The following is a 20,302-nucleotide window of genomic DNA, read 5'->3' as shown; positions in this document are numbered from 1 at the left end:
ACCACATGATCTAGCAATCCTACTCCTGGGCACATATATGGAGAAAACCATAATTCAAAAAGATACATGCACCCACATGTTCATAGCAGCATTATTCACAATAGCCAAGACATGCAAACAACCTAAATGTCCACCAACAGCAGAACAGATAAAGAAGATGTGGTTCATATATACAGTGGAATATTACTCAGCCATAAAAAAGAATGAAATAATACCATTTGCAATAACATGGATGGACCTAGAGATTAGCATACTAGGTGAAGTATGTCAGACAGAGAAAAACAAATTTCATATGAGATCACTAGTATGTGGAATCTAACAAAAAATGATACAAAAGAACTTATTCACAAAATAGAAACAGACTCAAAGATTTTGAAACCAAACATGTGGTTACCAAGGGGAAACACTGAGTGGAGGGATACATTAGGAGGCTGGGATTAACATATACTCACTACTATACATAAAATAGATGGGTGATAAGGACCTACTGTAGAGCACAGAGAAATCCACTCCATAGTCTATAATAACCTATTACAGAGTAATAATATCTGAAAAAAGAATGAGTATATATATCTGATACAATATCTGAAATCTGAAAAAGAATGAATATATATATATATATAATCCTGAAACTACCACAATATTGTAAGTCAGCTATACTCCAGTAAAATTTTTTTTAAAAGTCCTACTGTCTAGCACAGGGAGCAATATTCAATAACCTGTGATAAACCATAATGGAAACGAATAGGAAAAAGAAGGCATATATATGAGTCACTTTACTGTAGAGCAGAAATTAATGCAACATTGTATATCAACTATGCTTCAATAAAATTTTAAAAAAAAATAGAGCCTGAATCTGTGATATGACGCTGTCAGGACAGTAAAGGCAGTTCAGGGGCTAATACAGTGGGGGATGCTGGTAGGAGATGCGTGTATGAAGAAAGTCCACCATACTCACAGAGGTACCCACACCCATGTGCCATCGGGCAACTGGGAAGCCTACATAAACATGGCAGTCAGTTCTGGAGATGGATGTTGGCTGCACGGCAATGTGGAGGTACTTACTGCCACTGAACTGTACACTTAAAAATGGTTAAAATGGTAAATTTGACATGCTATCCATTTTACTACAACTTTTTAAAAATTTTAAATGACAAAGTCACAACTTGGCCCCAGGTCTATTGACCCAGAGCCCCTCCAACCCCACCTCCCCACCAGGTTCGTAACAGTGATATGTTCAGAGGAAATGGAATTCTGCTGGACTGAATTGTATTGGATTCTTTAATTCAAAGATCAACTCAGCACAGTTCACATCTTTTCCAATTATTAGGTTTGGGAGAAGTTGAGCAGCGGTGATTTTGCCATCTTTTCTCTTAAAAACAAAAAGATGTCATTTTACCAGGGTCCTGCGGAACAGAGACCAGAATTATCAAAATTTTCTTGGTTGTATAATGCAATGAAAATGGTAAGGAAGTCTCCAAACACTAAAAATCCTACCATGCCTTCCAATTTTCCAAATCCTCCGAGAGTCAATTATCTTTAGCCCAGATTTAGAATCATTGCACTCCTACTATGTACAATCCCTTTACGAGCACAGCGGGGACAGACACAAAGATGGTTAAGAAGAAGCATGGCCCTTGCTGAGCTTATATAACTGAGCACAACGTTTCTTAATCAAGAGTATGCCCTGGAGTTCCCATTGTGGCTCAGTGGGTTATGAACCTAACTAGCATCCATGAGGATGTGGGTTCGATCCCTAGCCTCGCTCAGTGGGTTAAGGATCTGGCATTGCCATAAGCTGTGGTGTAGGTCACAGATGCAGCCTGAATTGCATGCAGTGTTGCTGTGGCTGTGGTGTAGGCAGGCAGCTGCAGCTCTAATTCAACCCCTAGCCTGGGAACTTCCATGTGCTGCTGGTGCGGCCCTAAAAAGAAAAAGAAAAAAAGAAGCGTGTACCCTGGAACTCTGTGCTGCTTTTAAACACACATCCCTGGGAGGTGGAGTTCCCTAGCCCGTGGGGCCCAGACAGAGAGCACAGGGGATCCAATGCCCATCCATGACGGAGGATGGAAGAGATCATTACTAGAAAATACTAGCACTAACAGTACAAAATAGAATGAATTAATTTTGAGAAAGTCATGGACGTACACGTGGGCATGAGAGTCAGGGAAAGAGAATATTCTACTAGGTTGAATACTTGCTCCCCAGTGACTCTGGAGAAGTGGGAGTTTGTATTCATGGAAGGAGGTTGGAACTGAGTACTGAGGAAGGGAACTCGGTCACTGACTTTAATTATCCTAAAAGCTTTAAGATGTCTGACCAGATTACATTTCTAAGAGACTTAAGAGGAGTCACCTTTAAACTTTAGGATGTTGGAGCCAAAGAGCTGTCCTTTTGATTGCTCGATATTTCAAGTTCAAGGCTATATTAAGGGGACAGCCAGCTCCCTTTCTGGGCAGAGAAGCAAGGCAGTTAGGGGAAGGGACAAGGTGGCTTGGACAGTCCTATACAAGGGCCTCCTGAATGCAAACTATGTTGGTCCTTGTCACAGAGCATCCTTTAGACAAGGAATCCCGGACAATCAGAGGCCCCAGAGATCAACTGATCCAATCTGCCTGATTTACACTTGACCAAAGAGAGAGAGAGAGGGGTTGCACATCCAAGCTTGCACAATGATCAGCGCCCCAGAGAGACCAGACCATAGGCCCCCCGGACCCTGTAAAGGTAGCAGAGGCTTGCTGGGTGGAAGCACCATGGATGGGGCAGGCACTTGGGCTGTTTTTCTCAGAACCTTTTCATTCACTTAGCTGCCCACGTCAGGACAGTGATCTCCTGCATCTCTCAATTACAGCGGAAGCTTCTTGAGAAGCACGCCTGGGCCCCCTCACTTCCTAGGACCTGGAGAGGATGCTGTGTGGTTTCCAAGGTAACACACTGCTGGGTGGGTCCGGCCTCCCAGCACCACCTCGTCCTGAGCCAGCAGGCGAGGAGGAGGGGGAGGGGAGGGGAGACCCCCTCCCCATTGACAAACACTGACTCCTTCCGAAACCAGTTGCCCCTCTGTACCCCTGCCAGGGTTCAAGGGCAGAGGCCACACTAACATCCTGGACTCTTGAAGCAAAGGAAGCTTCTGAAGGACTTAGCAAGAGGCAAGTGCCTGGAGGTCAGTGGAGCTGCAGCCGGCTGACTCCGGAAGTCTGGGACTGTCCCTCCCGCTGGGGCAAGTCTTAACATGCCCAGGGCGGCGGTTTTCACACCTGTTAACAGACACAGCACACACGCCCCGGCAAGAAGCATGACACAGGATGACCTTTCCAAGTGACAAAACAGAAAGTCAATACAGGCAGCTGAGAAACGGCCTTGCTGCTCCCCCAGGCATGCCAGCCCCCGTGGGCTCTGGGTTGCCATGAGACTCGAGGGCCTGGGAGGCCATCACCCCTAGGGAAGGGCCAGTGAGGCCGGAAAGCCCTCTCTGGGGTAGAAAGGGTTAAAGTCCAGGGTTCAAATATTTAGCAAATAAAACCAAAATGTCACACAGAGACCACCAGGGCCCGTGTGGTAACCATGGTAATCCACTGCCAGTGGCAGATCTGAGAGTAAAGAGAAGCTGGGACTGAGGCCTGTGACAAGAGGGGACAAGGAGGGACAAGAGGGTTGGGGGGGGTCACCGTGGGCATGGCCAGCCCGGCTTGCAGGGGGCAGCCCCCCAAGACCCCCGACCCCTTATGATGCTCAAGCCCCAGGGTGGACCGAGGCCCGTCTCTCGTTCTAACAGAGGCTGAGTTTTCTCCTCTGTGGAGCAGGGGGAGAACCAGTCGGCCCGTCTCCCTGCAGGCCTGGAGTTCACGTCCTTGGTCACACTTACTGAAGCCCTGCTATGTGCCAGGCATGCTGGGCTGTGGCATAGCGCAGTGAATCCAAGTCGGTGCCAATCACCATGGCCGTGCGGCCAGAGAGCATGCAGGTGAGAAATAGCGTCCGGGGTCAGAGCCGGTGCCCAGCCAATTCTGAGATGGGGCGCCTCGCCTGGGGAGGTAGGGGAGGAGGTCCATCCAGAAAGTTTCCTGGAGGAGGAACTACCTGTGCTGAAACCTAAAAGTCAAAGAGGTGAAGGCAGGCAGGCAAGAGGTCTGACAATATAGGTGAAAACACTCCGAAAAATACAAAGCACTAGACAGGACGAGGTGACACCAGCATCACCCAGGTAGCTGCAAACGCATCATCTAACGCATCCTCGTCTCAGCTTTCTGTCTTTGAAGGGGAGTCTGACAAGGACTCATGGTGTTTGGACTGAGCAGCTACACGTCCCCTCTTTCCTCCTTTCTTTCCAGCCATACCAAGGGCAGGAGGGCGGGTGGGAGGGCGGGTGGGAGGGCGGGTGGCATCTTCAGCTGATGCGTGGTGGCCCGGCCAGGCACTGTCCCCTGGAACCCACTCCCCATTTCCAATCTCCCAGGGCGTGTGCTGCCATCTGTCCAGGGGGTGTTCACTAGAGTGGGGCAGGAGATGGATGTGAACTTGGCAGAAGAGGCCATCATCCAGAATTTTCCCATCAAGCCCCGTGGTCCTGGAGCCACCCTGGGTCCCTGGAGGTCCCTCCTCCTCTCTGTGTAGCATGCCTGGGTTGAAGAGCTTGTGTCCTTAGACCACGCAGGCTGAGAGGGCCACCTCGAGGTCACGGGATTTCAGGGGTCCCCAGTCAGCACAAGTCAAAAGTAGTACCCTGGTCACTGGTCCTTCTTGGAGCCCAGTGAAGGAGAGTCAAACCCATCAGCCAACCAGCCAGAAACATCCCTAGGCAGTATCCAACAGGACCAACAAGGACAGAGACCTCAGCCCCACCAGCATTAGGTAGCTGCCATCTCCCCTGGGGGACAGACACCCCTTCCTTCTCTTCTCTCTCACACCCCTGGAATGTTCCAGGCCAGTTTCATCCCAAACACTACAAGGACTCTGCTCCTGTGGAAAACATGCCTTGGTTGGAGCCTCATCTCCCCATGGGCCATTGCCTGGTCCTCTGTAGCCATGTGGTGTTTCACCCACATCTCATACCATGGGGCTTATCAGCCTGGGTCACAATGGATCAAGGTCAAGGACAAGGCGCTTCCAAAGGCAGGGACCACGTGTGCATTATTCCCGGACTCTCAGTGCCTGACATAGCAATCCTTACCTTACAGGTAAGTTCGGGATGGGACTGGAGCCCCCTTTCTTCTACAGGGAGAAGGGAGGCTGAGGGCACAGGGTGAGACTCAGCCTGAACCCTCGGGTCCTTACCCCAATGGGAAGATGCCCCTGACTCATTAAGCAGTGGGATTCAGAAGTATCTGGACCAGTGACACTGCCTGCGTTCCGCAGGTCCGTGTCCCCGTGACCGTGGGTTGCACATACCCAGGAGGGAGTGCCAACCTAGGGGACCATCATCCCGTGGCAGGTGAGCCTTTTTGTAATGTGAGCTGTCTCTCTCTCTCTTTTTTTTTTTTCCCCTTTTTCTTTTTAGGATGACCCTTGGCATATGGAAATTCCCAGGCTAGGGGTGCCAGCCTACACCACAGCCACAGCAACACAGGATCCGAGCTGCATCCATGACCTATACCACAGCTCACAGCAATGCCGGATCCTTAACCCACTGAGTGAGGCCGGGGATCGAACCCACCACCTCATAGTTCCTAGTCAGGTTTGTTAACCACTGAGCCACGATGGGAACTCCTGTGAGCTGTCTTTTGAATATAATATGTCTTATAATTTGAAGTCACTTCCCTGTCGGGTGAAAACTCTATTGGTATTTAATAAAAAATATCTACTTTGACACACCTAATAACTTAAAAGTCTCCCCTTTCCTTGGTCTCCTGTGTTTCAAATTCATGAGGTTGACCTATATCTTGTCACTATCATTATGTTTCTATAAAATTTGAAGTAGAGTAGAAGCCTCTGGAGGCCAACACCACACCTTGATATGATTGATGCCTTTTACTTTTTTTTTTTAAATGGGGATTGCTGATTATTTGTTTATTTTTGGCAACATTCATGGCATGCAGAACTACCCAGGCCAGGAATCAAACCTGTGCCACAGCAGTGACCCTCGTCACAGCAGTGACAATGCCATGTCCTTAACCCACTGAGCCACCAGGGAACTCCCAAGAATGTGATGCCTTTTACTTTGAATATGGCCCATAACCAGAAACTGAAATTAGGTATCTCTAAAGTTCCCACCCATGCACTGGATGATGAGAAACCTGCCACGGCCTACATCCGATCCTGGGTTCATAGCAGCCCCCCTTCCCCATCTTGCTTCAACAAACATTAACTGAACCCTGCTCTGTGCCAGCTTCCTATCCCTGCAGCTTCATTAAAGACACCAAGGCTGAGCGCCACACCTCCAGTGTGGGTGTGTCTGCACCTCCCCTCCTCCACCACTCGCCCCACCCCCGGCTCTGAGCCAGGGTGCTTCCTACCGGGGGTACTGGATCCCTTCCCCTCCTGTTGTGCTCTTGGCCCCTGGTCATTTCCTCTCCCTCTCAACTGGCTCCTTCCTGACAGCTGAGAGATACGGATGCAGTCTCTCCAGTCAATACACACGGACCAAATGCCTCTCCCTCGGCACCATGTCCTCTCCAGCTGCCACTCAGGCATCCCTCTGTTCACAGCCAAACTCCTTAGATGACGGGCCAGGACTGTGTTTCCACTTCCTCACCTGCTATGTGATCCTCTTTCCTCTTCCACTGCCCTGTGACTACCACGCCAATGACCTTCCCACAGCCTGATGCAAAGGACCAGTGTGGTCCCCAAGTCCTTGACCTCCCCATGGCACAACCGACATTTCCTTCTCTGTCCCAGCTTTGTGATGCCCTCCGGGGTCTCCTCTGATCTCCCTTTTCCTTCTCCTTAAGGGCTCCTCTTCTCCTCCTACTTCTCCCCCCAGGGATCTGTCTCATGCCCCCCTCTCATCTCACTGACCTCTGCTCATCCAGCCCTGGCCTCTGCATCACTGTCCTGGAGGCAGCTGGATGCCCACCTCCATCCCCCAAACCTCAACCTTGACCTGGTCATCCCTCCCCACCTCAACATCCTTCTGTGGTTTCAACCATAGTGAATGGCCCTCCCAGCCACTGAGTTACCCCGGCAATTGCTAGACTCTCCTGTTCCTGCAGACAGTACCTCCATCCTAATAGGTGACCAAGTCTGGTCAGTTTCACTCGCTCCATATCTCTCACGCATGGCCTCTCCTGTCCTGGTGCCTGTCTAGCCCCAACCAGGGTGTCACCATCGCTTATCTCCATCATGGAAACATACTTGAAATTGGCCCTTGCCACATCTGCCATGCTGCAGCTAAAATGCAAATCTGATCATCTCTCTCCAGATTGAACCCCTTCCACAGTTCTCCCTGCTGACAACAGGACAGGTCCAAAACCCTTCAGCAAGGCAGATGCGATCCCTCCGGCCCCGCTGTGCTACAGAGTGGGCCCAGCACCCTGCCCAGGACCTTGTCATGGAGGCACTCCAAATGCACTCTGCAGATTCCCATCTCAGGGCCTTTGTTTATTTTGAGACCTCTGCCTGGGATATCCTTTCCATTCTGTCTGCTGGACAAACACGTCCTCATTGAAGTTAGGGTGTTTTGCAATATTATCTAATTTGATCTGCACAACAACGCTGTAGTGGGTACTATTATTGGCCCCATAGTAGTCTAAGAGGGATTCAGTAACTTGCTAAAGGCCACCATGAAAAGAGCATGATCTGAACCCAAGCTGGGCTCCTCTAAAATCCGTGTTCTCAGCCTCTGGCTATCCTGCCTTCCAGGATGGCACCAGAGCCTTAATTAGAGTCACGGATTCACTCAAGGCTGCCAACCCCTTGGAAAAGCAAAGGTGATTTCAGGGTTTCCAACAGAGGGAGGACACTGGGAGAGCAATAAAGAGTTCAATGTTTCACTGGGCAAAACAGCCATCATCAAAAAGTCTGCAAATAGCAAATGCTAGAGAGGCTGTGGAAAAAGAGGAACCTTCTACACTGTTGGTGGGAATGTAAATTGGTGCCGCCACTACAGAAAACAATATGGAGTCCCTTAAAAAATGAAAAACAGAGCTGTCCTATGATCCAGCAATTTCACTCCTAGGCATATATCCGAAAAAAGATGAAAACTCTAATTCAAAAAGATAACAAAGTTATGGCCACTAAAGGGGAACAGGGGCAGGGGAGGGATAAATTAGGAATTTGGGATTAACAGATACACATTACTATACATAAAAAATAGATAACAAGGATCTACGTATAGCACAGGGAACTATAGTCAATATCCTGTAATAACCTATAATGGAAAAGAGTTTGAAAAAGGATATACATATATACATGACACTGAATCACTTTGCTGTACACCTGAAACTAACACAACATTGTAAATCAACTATACTTCAAAAAAGAGAAAGAAGGGAGTTCCCCTTGTGGCGCAGTGGTTAACGAATCCGACTAGGAACCATGAGGTTGCGGGTTCGCTCCCTGGCCTTGCTCAGTGGGTTAAGGATCCGGCGTTGCCGTGAGCTGTGGTGTAGGTTGCAGACGTGGCTCAGATCCCTCGTTGCTGTGGCTCTGGCGTAGGCCGGTGGCTGCAGCTCCAATTCGACCCCTAGCTTGGGAACCTCCATATGCCGCGGGAGCGGCCCAGAAAATGGTAAAAAAAAAAAAAAGAGAGAGAGAGAGAGAGAGAAAGAAAAGAGAAAATCATGGGCATGGAGAACAGACTTGTGGTTGCCGAGGGGGAGGGAGGGGGAGGGACTGGGAATTTGGGGTTCAAAGATGCAAACTATTGCCTTTGGAATGGATAAGCAATGAGATCCTGCTGTATAGCACTGGCAACTAAGTCTGGTCACTTGTGATGGAGCATGATGATGTGAGAGAAAAAAATGTATACATGTATGTGTGACTGGGTCACCTTGCTGTGCAGTAGAAAATTGACAGAACACTGTAAACCAGCTATAATGGAAAAAATAAAAATCATTATAAATGAAAAAAAATCTTATTTCCCATTAAAAGAAAAAGAAAAGCGCTCAGTGCTTTTTGTGTTGAGCCAGGGCCATGCCAATGGCCCCTAAAACATGAGTCTGCAGCCTGGGAGGTGCTGGTGAGTCCCAGACCACAGGGGTAAATGGACCCTTCAACGGAGAGCACAGTTTTCAAAGTTTTGGTAAATAACACAAAAACCAAGGCATCTTGTTCATCATTTCTCTCCAGGACTAGCTGAAGGTGGACAGATGCCTGGGCCTTTGAAAGCTCTGTGGGCCAAGATGCCAAGAGAAGAGGTGGCCCAGGAGGGACAGGATAACCATGTTCAAATGTTCAAACACCAGGGCTGCCTCACGGGAAACATGGCACCTCGTTTTCTCTGCTTCAGAACAGAGCCAGGCTGTGTAGAAGTTCCAGGGAGGCCTGTTCCCTCTCCATGAAAAGGCAGACTTTCCAAAAACTCACACTGCCCAGCCAGAGGGAGGTTCCCTCCAGAGGTGGTGACTCCCTGTGCCCAGCAGATCCACAGAGGCTGGAGGGGCCACCAGCAACTGATAAGGGATATCCCCCCACCCCCAACCCCCATCAGCTCCGAGAACCTTCCAGCCTCAGACTCATGACTTGATGCCAGAGTTTGGTTGAGAGGTTCCCAATAATGTTTCAGAATTCTTCTTTAAAAACACAAGTTGTACTCACTAATTATTAGAGAAATACATATCAAAACTACAGTGAGGGAGTTCTCGTCCTGGCTCCGTGGTTAATGAACCCGACTAATATCCATGAGGACCCAGGTTCGATCCCTGGCCTTGCTCAGTGGGTTAAGGATCATGAGCTGTGGTGTCGGTCACAGATGTGGCTCAGATCCTGCATTGCTGTGGCTGCGGGCGTAGGCCGGAGGCTACAGCTCTGATTCTGCCCTAGCCTGGGAACCTCCATAAGCTTCGGTTGTGGCCCTAAATAGACAAAAGACAAAAAGACAAAAGACAAAAAAAAAAGAAGCAATGAGACACCACCTCAGGCCAGTCAGAATCATTAATAAGCCTACAAATAACAAAGGCTGGAGAGGGTGTGGAGAAAAGGGAACCCTCCTACACCGTTGGTGGGAATGTAAATTGGTGCAACCACTATGGAAAACAGTATGGAGGTACCGCAAAAAAACTCAATATAGAGCTACCACATATGATCCAGAAATCCCACTCCCGGGCATATATCTGGACAAAACTTTCATTCAAAAAGATATCTGCACCCCTATGTTCACTGCAGCACTGTTGACAATAGCCAAGACATGGAAACAACCTAAATGTCCATCAACAGATGAATGGATTAAAAAGATGCAGTACATATACACAATGGAAAGTTATTCATTCATAAAAGAGAACAAAATAATGCCATTTGCAATAATGTGGATGGAACTAGAGATTCTCATACTAAGTGAAGTTAAGTCAGAAAGAGAAAGACAAATACCATATGATATCATTTATATATGGAATCTAAAATATGGCACAGATGAACCTATATACAGAATAGAAACAGACTCACAGACATGGAGAGCAGACTTGTGGTTGCCAAGGGGGAGTGGGAGGGAGTCTGGGGTTAGTAGATACAAACTATCACATTTAGAACAGAGAAGCAATGAGGTCCTTCTGTATAGCACAGGAAACTATATCCAATCACCTGTGATAGAATATGATAGAAGATTATATGAGAAAAAGAATGTGTATATATATGTATATATCTGGGTCACTTTGCTGTACTGCAGAAATTGACAGAGCATTGTAAATCCACTACAATTAAAAAATTAAATTAAAAAAAAAAAAACACAAGTTGTGGAGTTCCCATTGTGGCTCAGCAGGTTAAGAACCCAAAATAGTGCCCACAAGGATGCGGGTTCAATCCCTGGCCTCGCTCAGGGGGTAAAGGATCTGGTGTTGTCATGGCTGTAGTGTAGGCTGGCAGCTACAGCTCTGATTCAACGCCTAACCTGGGAACTTCCACATGCTGCAGGTGCCGCTGTAAAAAGAAAAGAAACACACACACATGCACAGAAATTGTCCAAAGTAAGAACAAAGAGGAATACTATTCTAGAAGGTACTCTCAGCCCCCCGTGGGTGCTGGGCTAGGGCCAGGGACCTGGGTGTAAGCAACCGGGGCAGGGCTGGGGGGAGGTGGAGACATTGTCACCCAGTTCCTGTTAAAATATAGCCAAGGGTCTAGCAACTGGCATGGATGACAAGTGGTGAGCATATCCTTAACACAAGCCCCTGACTTCACACCACAGAGGAGACAAGCCACACCCCGACCCCTCCCTGCTTCCAGAAGATGAGCAGCAGCTGGCCTTTCCCCACCAAAGGGGTTTTCCAAGCATCCCCCTAGATAAGCACCAGCAGTCATGCTTGGGGTGACTGTCCCCTCCATTCTCAGGAAGCAGCTCCCCCAGCCGGGGGGGGGGGGGGGCAGCAGACCTAAACTAGAGAATTAAAGAATGAGAGGGGTTGATCCCCAACAAACAGATGTAGCAACTGAGACTCAGGACCACGGAGCTAAGCAATGGTCTACATTGCTTTGGGGAGTTCCCATCGTGGCTCAGAGGAAACGAATCCAACTAGGAACTGTGAGGTTGCAGGTTCAATCCCTGGCCTCACTCAGTAGGTTAAGGATCTGGCATTGCCGTGAGCTGTGGTGTAGGTTGCAAACGTGGCTCAGATCTGGCATTGCTGTGACTGTGGCATAGGCTTGTGGCTACAGCTCTGATTCGACCCCTAGCCTGGGAACTTCCATATGCAGCAGGTACAGCCCTAAAAAAAGACAAATAAATAAATAAATTCTTTGGAAACCAGATACCTTGAAACCAGCGCTCTTTCATTCAAAACACACCCTTGCAGACACCTGCTCTTTGTCAGACACTGTGGGTCCCCTAAAAATTAATAGCATCATTGTCGCTGAGGTGGGGGAGAGGGACACAGAGCAGAAAAGTATCATACGGTCAGGTGAGTGCACACAAGGGCCCCACTGACCCTCTGGGCCTAAAGCATTCCTCTCTCCCTCTGGCAGGAGAAGGTCCCACTAGACCTTTCCAGAAGAAAGAACTTCACTGGACAGGTAAAGAGGCACAGAGGAAGCCTGGTTCTGGGGACTCCCCATGTGATGGTGGGCCACACAGGATAGGGGGCAGGGCGGTGAGAGCTGAGAGTGCAGACAGGGCCGGGTCAGGGCAGGGAGGAAGTCCAACCACGCTCCAGGAAAGGGCAGTCATGATAGTGACCATCTGGTGGGCACAGCTTGTACCTGGACAAGGCCCAGCTGGAAACAATGGGACAGGGGTCACAGGAAGGGGACCAGTTCCCATTTCATGAGAGCCGTCTCTGCACTGTCACTGGTTACCCATCCTCTTCCGAGCTCAGCATAGTGGATGATAGGACTTGCGTTCCTCAGATGGGGAAACGGAGGCTCAGAGCAGTTGTTAGGGGCCACAGTCGTTCAGCCTGAAGTGTCTGAGCCAGGATTCAATGCCACTGATTTCACTCTGTTTCTCCCAACTGTGAGCGCCAGGCCAAGATGAGCGACTGAAATAGCATCCTCTGCTGCCCATAACTTGGGTGCAGTGGAGACCGGCTGGGGGCTGGGGAAGGGTGCCCAGCTGGGTGCTGGCCTGCCAGCAACACGGCCCTGCTGGCAGGCCAGAACTCAGGTCACAACTGCAGCTAAGGCTACAGGCCCTGGGAAGGGGGAGCAAGGACTCCAAGAAAACGACAGGGAGGGGACGCCAGGTTCTTGCAATCCCAATGCCTGTAGTGGAACCATGGTATAAGCTTGAGGCTGGAAATGGTTCCTATGCCCCCCGCCCTCAAGCCTGGATCACAGCTGAGCTTTGTGGTTCTTCCTCTTCTCTTTGGCCCCTGCGACCCCTCCCCACAGGTCAAGACGATACGCAGTAGCACAGACGCCCTCTCGATGAGGCCCTGGGGGCTCAGAGATGGGGAGGAAATATCCAGGTCCTGAAGCCGGTATGGGGTAGGGAGAAGCTGGCAGGGAACTCAGCTCCTTGCCTGTTCCACCTGTCTTTCTGGGCTTGACTGGACCACCATCTGGGTTAAAGCCCACCTGCTTGGTTCAGGTCAGACCCATGAAAGAAGATGCTTGGTGGCGTCTGGGCCTCTCGGTTCACAGAGCACAACCTGCACCTGTGACCCTGTGAGACAAAAGAGTCTTTGCCTTTTAAACTAGTGTCCTCTGGTCATCAACAGAGTGGAGCCCTGCCAAGGTGGCCTGGAGCCAAGGCTTCCACCCCCAGGCCAGCCACAGCAGCCCCCATCTGGCTGCAAAGCAGCCCCTCTCCAGGAGCGGGAGACGCTCAGCTGTCTCAGCCTGTGCAGCCACTCAGCTCAGGAAAGCCGAGTGACAAAAGGGACAAGACTTGAAGTGTTTTACAGTTAAGGGAGCTCTGTCTCTCTCTCTCTCTCATTCCTCCTCGCAACAACCCACAAACAGTGGAAGCAAAAACCTCTGTGTTCCAGATGAAGTTCACATCTGGCCCAGAAAGGCCACGGGGCCAGCCAGAGACACGCTGTGAGATGAGGTCATGGCCGAGACGCGGCCCCAGCTTTTCTGACTCTGGGTTCTGGTCTTTGTCAATCTCTTGCCGGCTGCCCAGATGTGGATCTATCTGTGCTCCTCCCGCCAAAGGATGGGGATTATATCCAGATGCGCATATACGTGAGAAAAAACATCTGGACACTTTAGAACGATGCAGGGCCCCAGCAGAGCAGGTCAGCCGGAAGGGCCAGGTGACAGGGGCCCTGATACCTGCCTGCTCCTCCCAGCCCAGGTTGAACCATGCTCCCTACATCTGCCAAACTGGAGCACACCCCAGAGGCCCAGCCAATACTTCCCTGGGTGCTAAAAAGTCATTCCTGAGCAGCAAGAAACAGAGGCCTCCTCGACCACCGCAGATTCTGTTCTGTCTAGGAAATGGCTCCTCCCAGCCTGGCAGATTCTAACAGGTGTAAAGTCCACACCAGGCAGAAATACAGACTCCCAGTGTTATTTGGTACAGTGTGTGTGTGTGTGTGTGTGTGTGTGTGTGTGTGTGTGTGCGCGTGCGTGTGCGTGTGTGTGTGTGTGTGTGTGTGTGTGTGTGTGTGTGTGTGATTCAGTGGCTCAAGTTCAGAAAAGATCCAGCAAGAGATAGAAAGGGCAAAGCAGGTCATAAAGGGCTCTCACAGCGCAATGGTGTGGAAAAGATTCTGAGCAGGACTGCCCCCCAAATCACAAAGCCCCTTTGCCTCTGGGATCCCCACTGGAAGATAAGGTCCCAGTTGTTCTAAAGCCACAGGGTGGCCTCGCAGTTCCTTCTCCTGTGAGGGACCAAACCGAGAGAGAAGAGCCATACGCTCAGATGCATCTCAGACACCATCTCAGGAAATTACCAGGTAGCCCCTGAGGGGTGGGTTTTGGGGTGGGGATGGGCTCAGCCTGGAGCGGAGGACCCGCCCCTGCCTGAAGGGGTGAGGGCGAGGGCACCTACCTGGACTTCACGTGTGTGATAGGCGATGATCAAACCCAAAAGGATGATGGTGGACAAGCTGATAAGGCATTTCAGGGCCAACGAAAACATGGAATCCTGCAGGAGGAACAGAAAGAGAGGATTAGGGAAATCCGGGCTGGAGCGGCTCATTTGACTCCGAGGCTGTGTACGGAGTGCGGGTGGGGGCGGGGCGGTGAAGGCAAAGGGGAAGAAGGTCACCTCCCAGGAGTGGGGATCCGGCACAAAGGTAGCCAGCCTCGGAAGCGCCTTGCCCCCCCTCCCCCCGGCCCCGGCCGGCTCTGTCTCAGCGGCTGCCCTCCAAGCCGCTTTTCTAGGGTTTAATCATATTTGCATTCCTAGGATGAACCTGCTTCGGCATGATGTATTATGTTTGTTATACATGGCTAGATTCAGTTTGCTGATGTGTTGTTTAGAATTTTTGCCTCCGCACTCATCAGTCATATGACCATAATTCTTTTCTGCGCTGCTATTATAGGGTGTGGGCATCAAGACTGTGCCAGCTTGGGCCTCTCTTTTCTCTTAACAAGCCTGAACCAGAGGATTCCCAAGGTCCCTTCCATCTCTGACAATGCAGAGTTCTTTCAGGAATGAATTAGATGTCCTGGCAGCGGCTCTTGTCCCCTGTTTTAGGCCAAGGGTGGGGAGGGAAGCAAGGGTGGCCCTGGAGCTACCAGAGAGAGAAGGGGGCCGAACACAGGAGCAGAGAGCTGGGGGAGGCAGGGTGGGCCACCTGAGCTTCACTGCAGTCCTCCAGCTCTGGGGCAGCTTAGGAGCTAACCAGCACCACAAGCTCTAGGGCCAGCCCACTGGATCCAAACCCTGACACCTTTGCTTATGAGCCACGTAACCTCAGGCTACCGAGTCCATCTCTCTGCGCTCAGTTGCCTCAGGCGTCAGATCCAAGCACAGGAGGCTGCTGTGAAGGATAAAGGGATTTGTCTCTGTAAAGCACCTAGCCCCGTGCAGGCCCTGTGAGGGTGGCTACCATCAGTTACTCCACATCCTCTACAGGGCTGCTGCCCTCCTGGGCAAGTAGAAGTTAGGGGTAGGGGTGGCTTCCAGTCCCAGGGGAAAGCGGAAACACAGCCCAGAGCACAGGTAGCAGAGCGCCGGGCAGCCACTTTCCAAGCACTGAGTTGCCACCCCACACGTCCTGAGAGAGGCAGGCCACACGACGAACAGCCCTCTGTGCTGCAAATTATAAAATGCCTGATGTCCATAAAGCACCTTACAGTTCAAAAGGTGGTTTCGCATCTTATTCTCATCCATCCTTTCGACAGCCTTGGCCTCTCCCCAACCTTTATGGATGTTACAGGCAGAGGCTCAGGGTGGGGAGTGGCTTGTGCCAGCGTTCAATACCAGGGCCTCTGACTTCCAGCCCAGAGCACTGCCCACAAGCCCGGAGGCCCGTGCTCCCATGGGAAACAGTAAAAATGGGAGAAGTGTCCATTTCCACACCCAAAGGACAGCTTAAGACAATAGTGGAAGGTATGTCAAAAGAAGGATATGATTAATTATCAAGTGAAACCTCCAGTAGAGCTAGAGAGGGAGCCATCATTGGCCAGGAAAGGAAGCTTTTAGAGACAGAGGGAGAGGTGGCCGAGCTCTTCGCGTTAGGTGGTGGTGTCCAATACAGCAGCCACTAGAGTATGCGGAGGGCTTGGGCTTGAACCCAGGACCTCCAGATGCCCAAATCCATGCTCTCAACCCCTCTCTATAGGCTGATATAGAGAGAAAGCAGCTCTCCCTGGTGTCCGCCAATCTACCATTCATTTATCTGATAGAGTTTGGGAGCCCACTTCGTGCCAGGCACAAGCTAGTGTTGGGGATCAATGGAGAACCAGCAAAGCAGCTCATTCATGCATTCTGTCTGTCTTTGACGATTTCAACCACATCTCATCTCTTAAAACATCGGCTAGATGTGCATCCGTGTGCTAGATACTGCAGGGTATCTGTAGAGAGCCCCTGCCCACCAGACGCTTCAAGCTGGCTTATATACAAACCCCCACTTGCTACACTGTGTAGGCCTCTCCAGCTGTGGGAAAAGGTCTCCAATCTGCTCTGTCCAGATGATGCTTTAAACATAAGCCACTTTGCATTTGGCCTCTTGCATGTTCTATAGTTTATTGAAGAGCAGCCTGCAGTCATTTACTCAGCACACATGCACGGAGGTGCCTGGGGCTGGGGCGGGGTGGAGGGGGAGGCAGGAGGACTGGCACTGTGCTGCTCCAATTGCAGGGCCCAAAGGAAAAAAGAACATAGTTCCAGCCCTCTGGAAGGTTCCAGTCTTTGTAAGTTCCAGGCTTTGTAAGTTCCAGTCTTTGTAAGTGCTACTTGATACCACAAGACCTAGCAGGGCTGAAGAGAGCAGGTGGTGAATTCAGGGACAGTCAGACTTTTAGGACATGACTCCCTCCCTAATGGAATCAACTGAGGACAGCTCACGATGTGTTCAAGCCAGAAACAACCATAACTTTCTTCTCAAAGGGGTCTGAAGGCATCTGGGGAGCATCACGCCTCCCCAGGGAAGGGTTTGGGATCAGCTGCACATTTCAACCTCTAATTTATTTCTTGGGGCCAAAATTAACTGAAATCAGAATCCAAGTGTATTTCCATTAGTTTTAGAGGAAGAGGTGAAGGGAAAGAGACCAGATGCTGTCTCCTGTCCTTTGAGCCTCTTCCTTTTGTTCTAAAACTCAAAGCCTTTACAAAAGAGGCGGCTCCCGCCTGCTCCTTGGTTTTGGCTGGTGCAAACCTCACTGGCCAGCTCCAGAACCATGGGGAGAAGAGCGTGCACAGGATCAGCGGGAATGCCTACTGTTTTACAGATTTCCTTGCATTCTCTATCACATGTCAATAAAAACTAAACCATCAACCAATTTTAATAGCTGGAAAATATGTCAAAGAAGTCTGGCTGGACTGGACATGTTTTCTATTGGTTAAAATGTTGAATTATCATTTTGTTCTTTGCTGTCTGAACTCCAGTGAAGCTTGAAATGGATATGGTGCTTTGGGTGATGGCAGAGACTCAGGGCTGGCTAATCAGCTGCCATACCCTACATGTATGGATGCACACACATCTGCTCAGCCCCTACTCACTCCCACTTAAGGACCAAAAGGAACACAATGAGCTGGGGGGGAGTCCTGTGGTCAGCTGGTCAACCCTCCTCCCATGCAACTCAGAACTCTTCAACAAGAGAGCGATAATCCTTAATACTCAGGAATGCTTAAGAATTCTATCCTAACAGATGAAAGGTGTTTTCTAAAGTCATTTATGCCTGAATGCCCCAATATATTAAGAGTGGGTAAGTAAATTTGAGAACAGCCAGTGCTGGAACACTATGTAGCCACTTAAAGCCACTTCTATAGAGAATATTTGAAAAAGGAAGGAAAGTTTCATGATATAGTAACAAGCGAAAAACTCAGTCTCCCAAAACTATACATAGAGAGAGTATATTTCCAATTATTTTAAAATTTTTTATTTTTAGTATTAAAAAAGACTGAAAGTATAGTGTTAGTCTATAAAGTGTAAGAGTACTCAACTGTATTACCTCTGATGCTCTGAGTGCAACAGGTGCTTAATAAGTGCTTCCTGAAACTACTTAACAATAGTACTTTTATTTTTACCTGACATTTATTAAGTACTGACTGCACACCAGGTCCCAGACTACACCTTCCACACAACTCATTTCATACCCTCACCCTACAGATGAAGTCATAATATCTCCCTTTTACTGATGAAGAAACTGAGGATCAGAGAGAGAATGTGACTTGTCCAAGCTCAAACCGCTAGCTCAGATTTTAGCAATTTATCAGATGTTCCCATACATAAAGCTTCTCCCACTGCCTTCAAAATGAACTAGGCTCCCACGTGAGAAAGTTCGTAAAGTTCGTGTCATCCTAGTCGAAGCTGGTTACAACCATCAGGGGAGTGGCGGGGGCGGGGGGGGGGGGTTGTTGGTGGACAGAGGGGATTTTTGGCAGAAAGAAGGGTGAACCACATTCCTGCAAGATGCCCCCATCCATGTGATCCCTGCTCCAAGCCACGAGCCAGCCCTTCACAAATCTGTGACATCTCACTGATGACAACAATGTTACAAAGCACTACGGTCGGGGCCTACTGAGCAAGAGGTGCATTGTCAAGCCACTTTTACAGAGGAGGAAACTGAGGGTCTGAGAAGTCCCCTAATTTGTCCAAGGACATGGCCAACAAAAAAAATAGCCAAGTCAGGATTGAGGAAGCCAGATCTGACTCCTAATCCCTGTGCCTCCGGGTTCCGGGCCCTGACTGTGCACCACCACCCCCACTAGCCCTTCTGGAGAGGCCCTTCCAGCCTCCAGTTTCAGCAGTGAGGCTTCTCAGATCTGCTCCAGCCCTTCCTCCCCCAAGGCTATGCAGCATATGATGGAGTGTGTTCCCAGCTTCTAAGCCAGCCATATAAATTCTCCCGGCCTGCCTTGGAGCTTCCAAAGACAAGCCAGAATTGTAATGATTACAGTAGATCTTCCCAGTGACTTTGACGTTCTAAATGTGTTTTATTATTTGCAACATTTGAAAATAAGAGAAAACTATACTTGCAAGCAGAGTCTTAGAGGGGCACTGAATGGAAGTGAAATTATCCAGACGAGATGTACAGGTACCTTCCCCAAAGTGTGTGTGTGTGTGTGTGTCTGTGTACACATATGTGATTCATTCATGATCTTTGTCACTGGCTGGAACCCCCAAGGGGAAAAGGTGATACCATCTAAAGTCTGTATTTACTGAATTAAGATTTACGTTTTGTACATTCGATCTGGGCAATAATTGATTTAGAAATCTTTTCTGTTTAATAAGGGCAACTTATCCTTTAATTTCATGGAGAGGCTCCAAAATGGATGGACATTCAGCATCAGCTTAATACTGTGGCTCTCTCATGGTTGTCCTCATTAGACACTCTGGCTAATGAACGCTATGCAAATTAAAACCAGCTCCTCACCCACTGGCCAGGAAGGCTGCATTCACGGTTGCTGTTCTCTGTGGAGACACAGCTTCTTTCCTCAATATGGTGCTTTCACACCAGCGCCAAAGCCCTTGCCTTCCTCCTTCCTCTGCCCTCACCCTGCCTCTTTCTCATGATCTTTCATTCTCATCCATCCGCCCTCTGCATCTTCTGTTCTTATGCTCATCTCCAAGTTCAGGCTCATCATCCCAGGGTGAGCTGCCTGATTTGAGGACATCCTTGGCTCTTCCTGCCATCCTCAGAGTGACTGCCCAGCCTGGCTCTGACCAGAATCCTACTTTGGTCATTCACGGTCCAGAGGGGAATCACTCAGACCCTCTGCATCCTTGGTGTCCAACTTGAGAAGACAGGAAACAGGCAAGGCTGTCACAAGAGGATGGGAGGGTGGATCCTGGAGGCCTCAGAGGGCACCTGCATCTCCAAGAGACCTGAGAAGGGAGACGTCCCAAGAACCCAGGATGCTCCATAACCAAGAGGTCTCTGGAGCTGGACCCTGGACTTGGCTTCAGAGGACCCAGGGGTTTTTGGCCTCCTCCAGGGTAAATATCTGGGTTTGGACAAGTTGCCTCATTCTTCTAGGCCCCAATACCCACCAGTAAAATGAGACTCTTGGGCCAAATGGTCCCTGAAGCCAAATGGCCAATGGCACTGGGCACACACTGGCCATGACACACACACACACTGTTGTAGGGACGCTCCCAACATTTCTTTTTTTTTTTTTTCCTGTTCCCAAACATTTCTATACATGATGAAATTTTAA

At 49.6% G+C, this 20,302-nt stretch overlaps 1 protein-coding gene across 4 annotated transcripts in view; it reads right to left on the bottom strand.

The window, feature by feature from the left end:
- Positions 1–20,302, bottom strand: part of KCNN3 (potassium calcium-activated channel subfamily N member 3) — a 190,298-nt gene that overhangs the window by 113,098 nt on the left and 56,898 nt on the right. For all 4 annotated transcript variants that reach the window (XM_047784446.1, XM_047784444.1, XM_047784443.1 and 1 more), the window contains exon 2: positions 14,522–14,617. In XM_047784446.1, coding sequence (XP_047640402.1) covers positions 14,522–14,611 — 90 coding nt within the window. In that variant the 5' untranslated portion in view covers positions 14,612–14,617. The remainder of the gene's footprint in view (positions 1–14,521; positions 14,618–20,302) is intronic.

This window comes from Phacochoerus africanus, chromosome 6, assembly GCF_016906955.1.
Source record: "Phacochoerus africanus isolate WHEZ1 chromosome 6, ROS_Pafr_v1, whole genome shotgun sequence".
Taxonomy (NCBI): Eukaryota; Metazoa; Chordata; class Mammalia; order Artiodactyla; family Suidae; genus Phacochoerus; species Phacochoerus africanus.
This window is presented reverse-complemented; position numbering and strand designations above follow the sequence as displayed.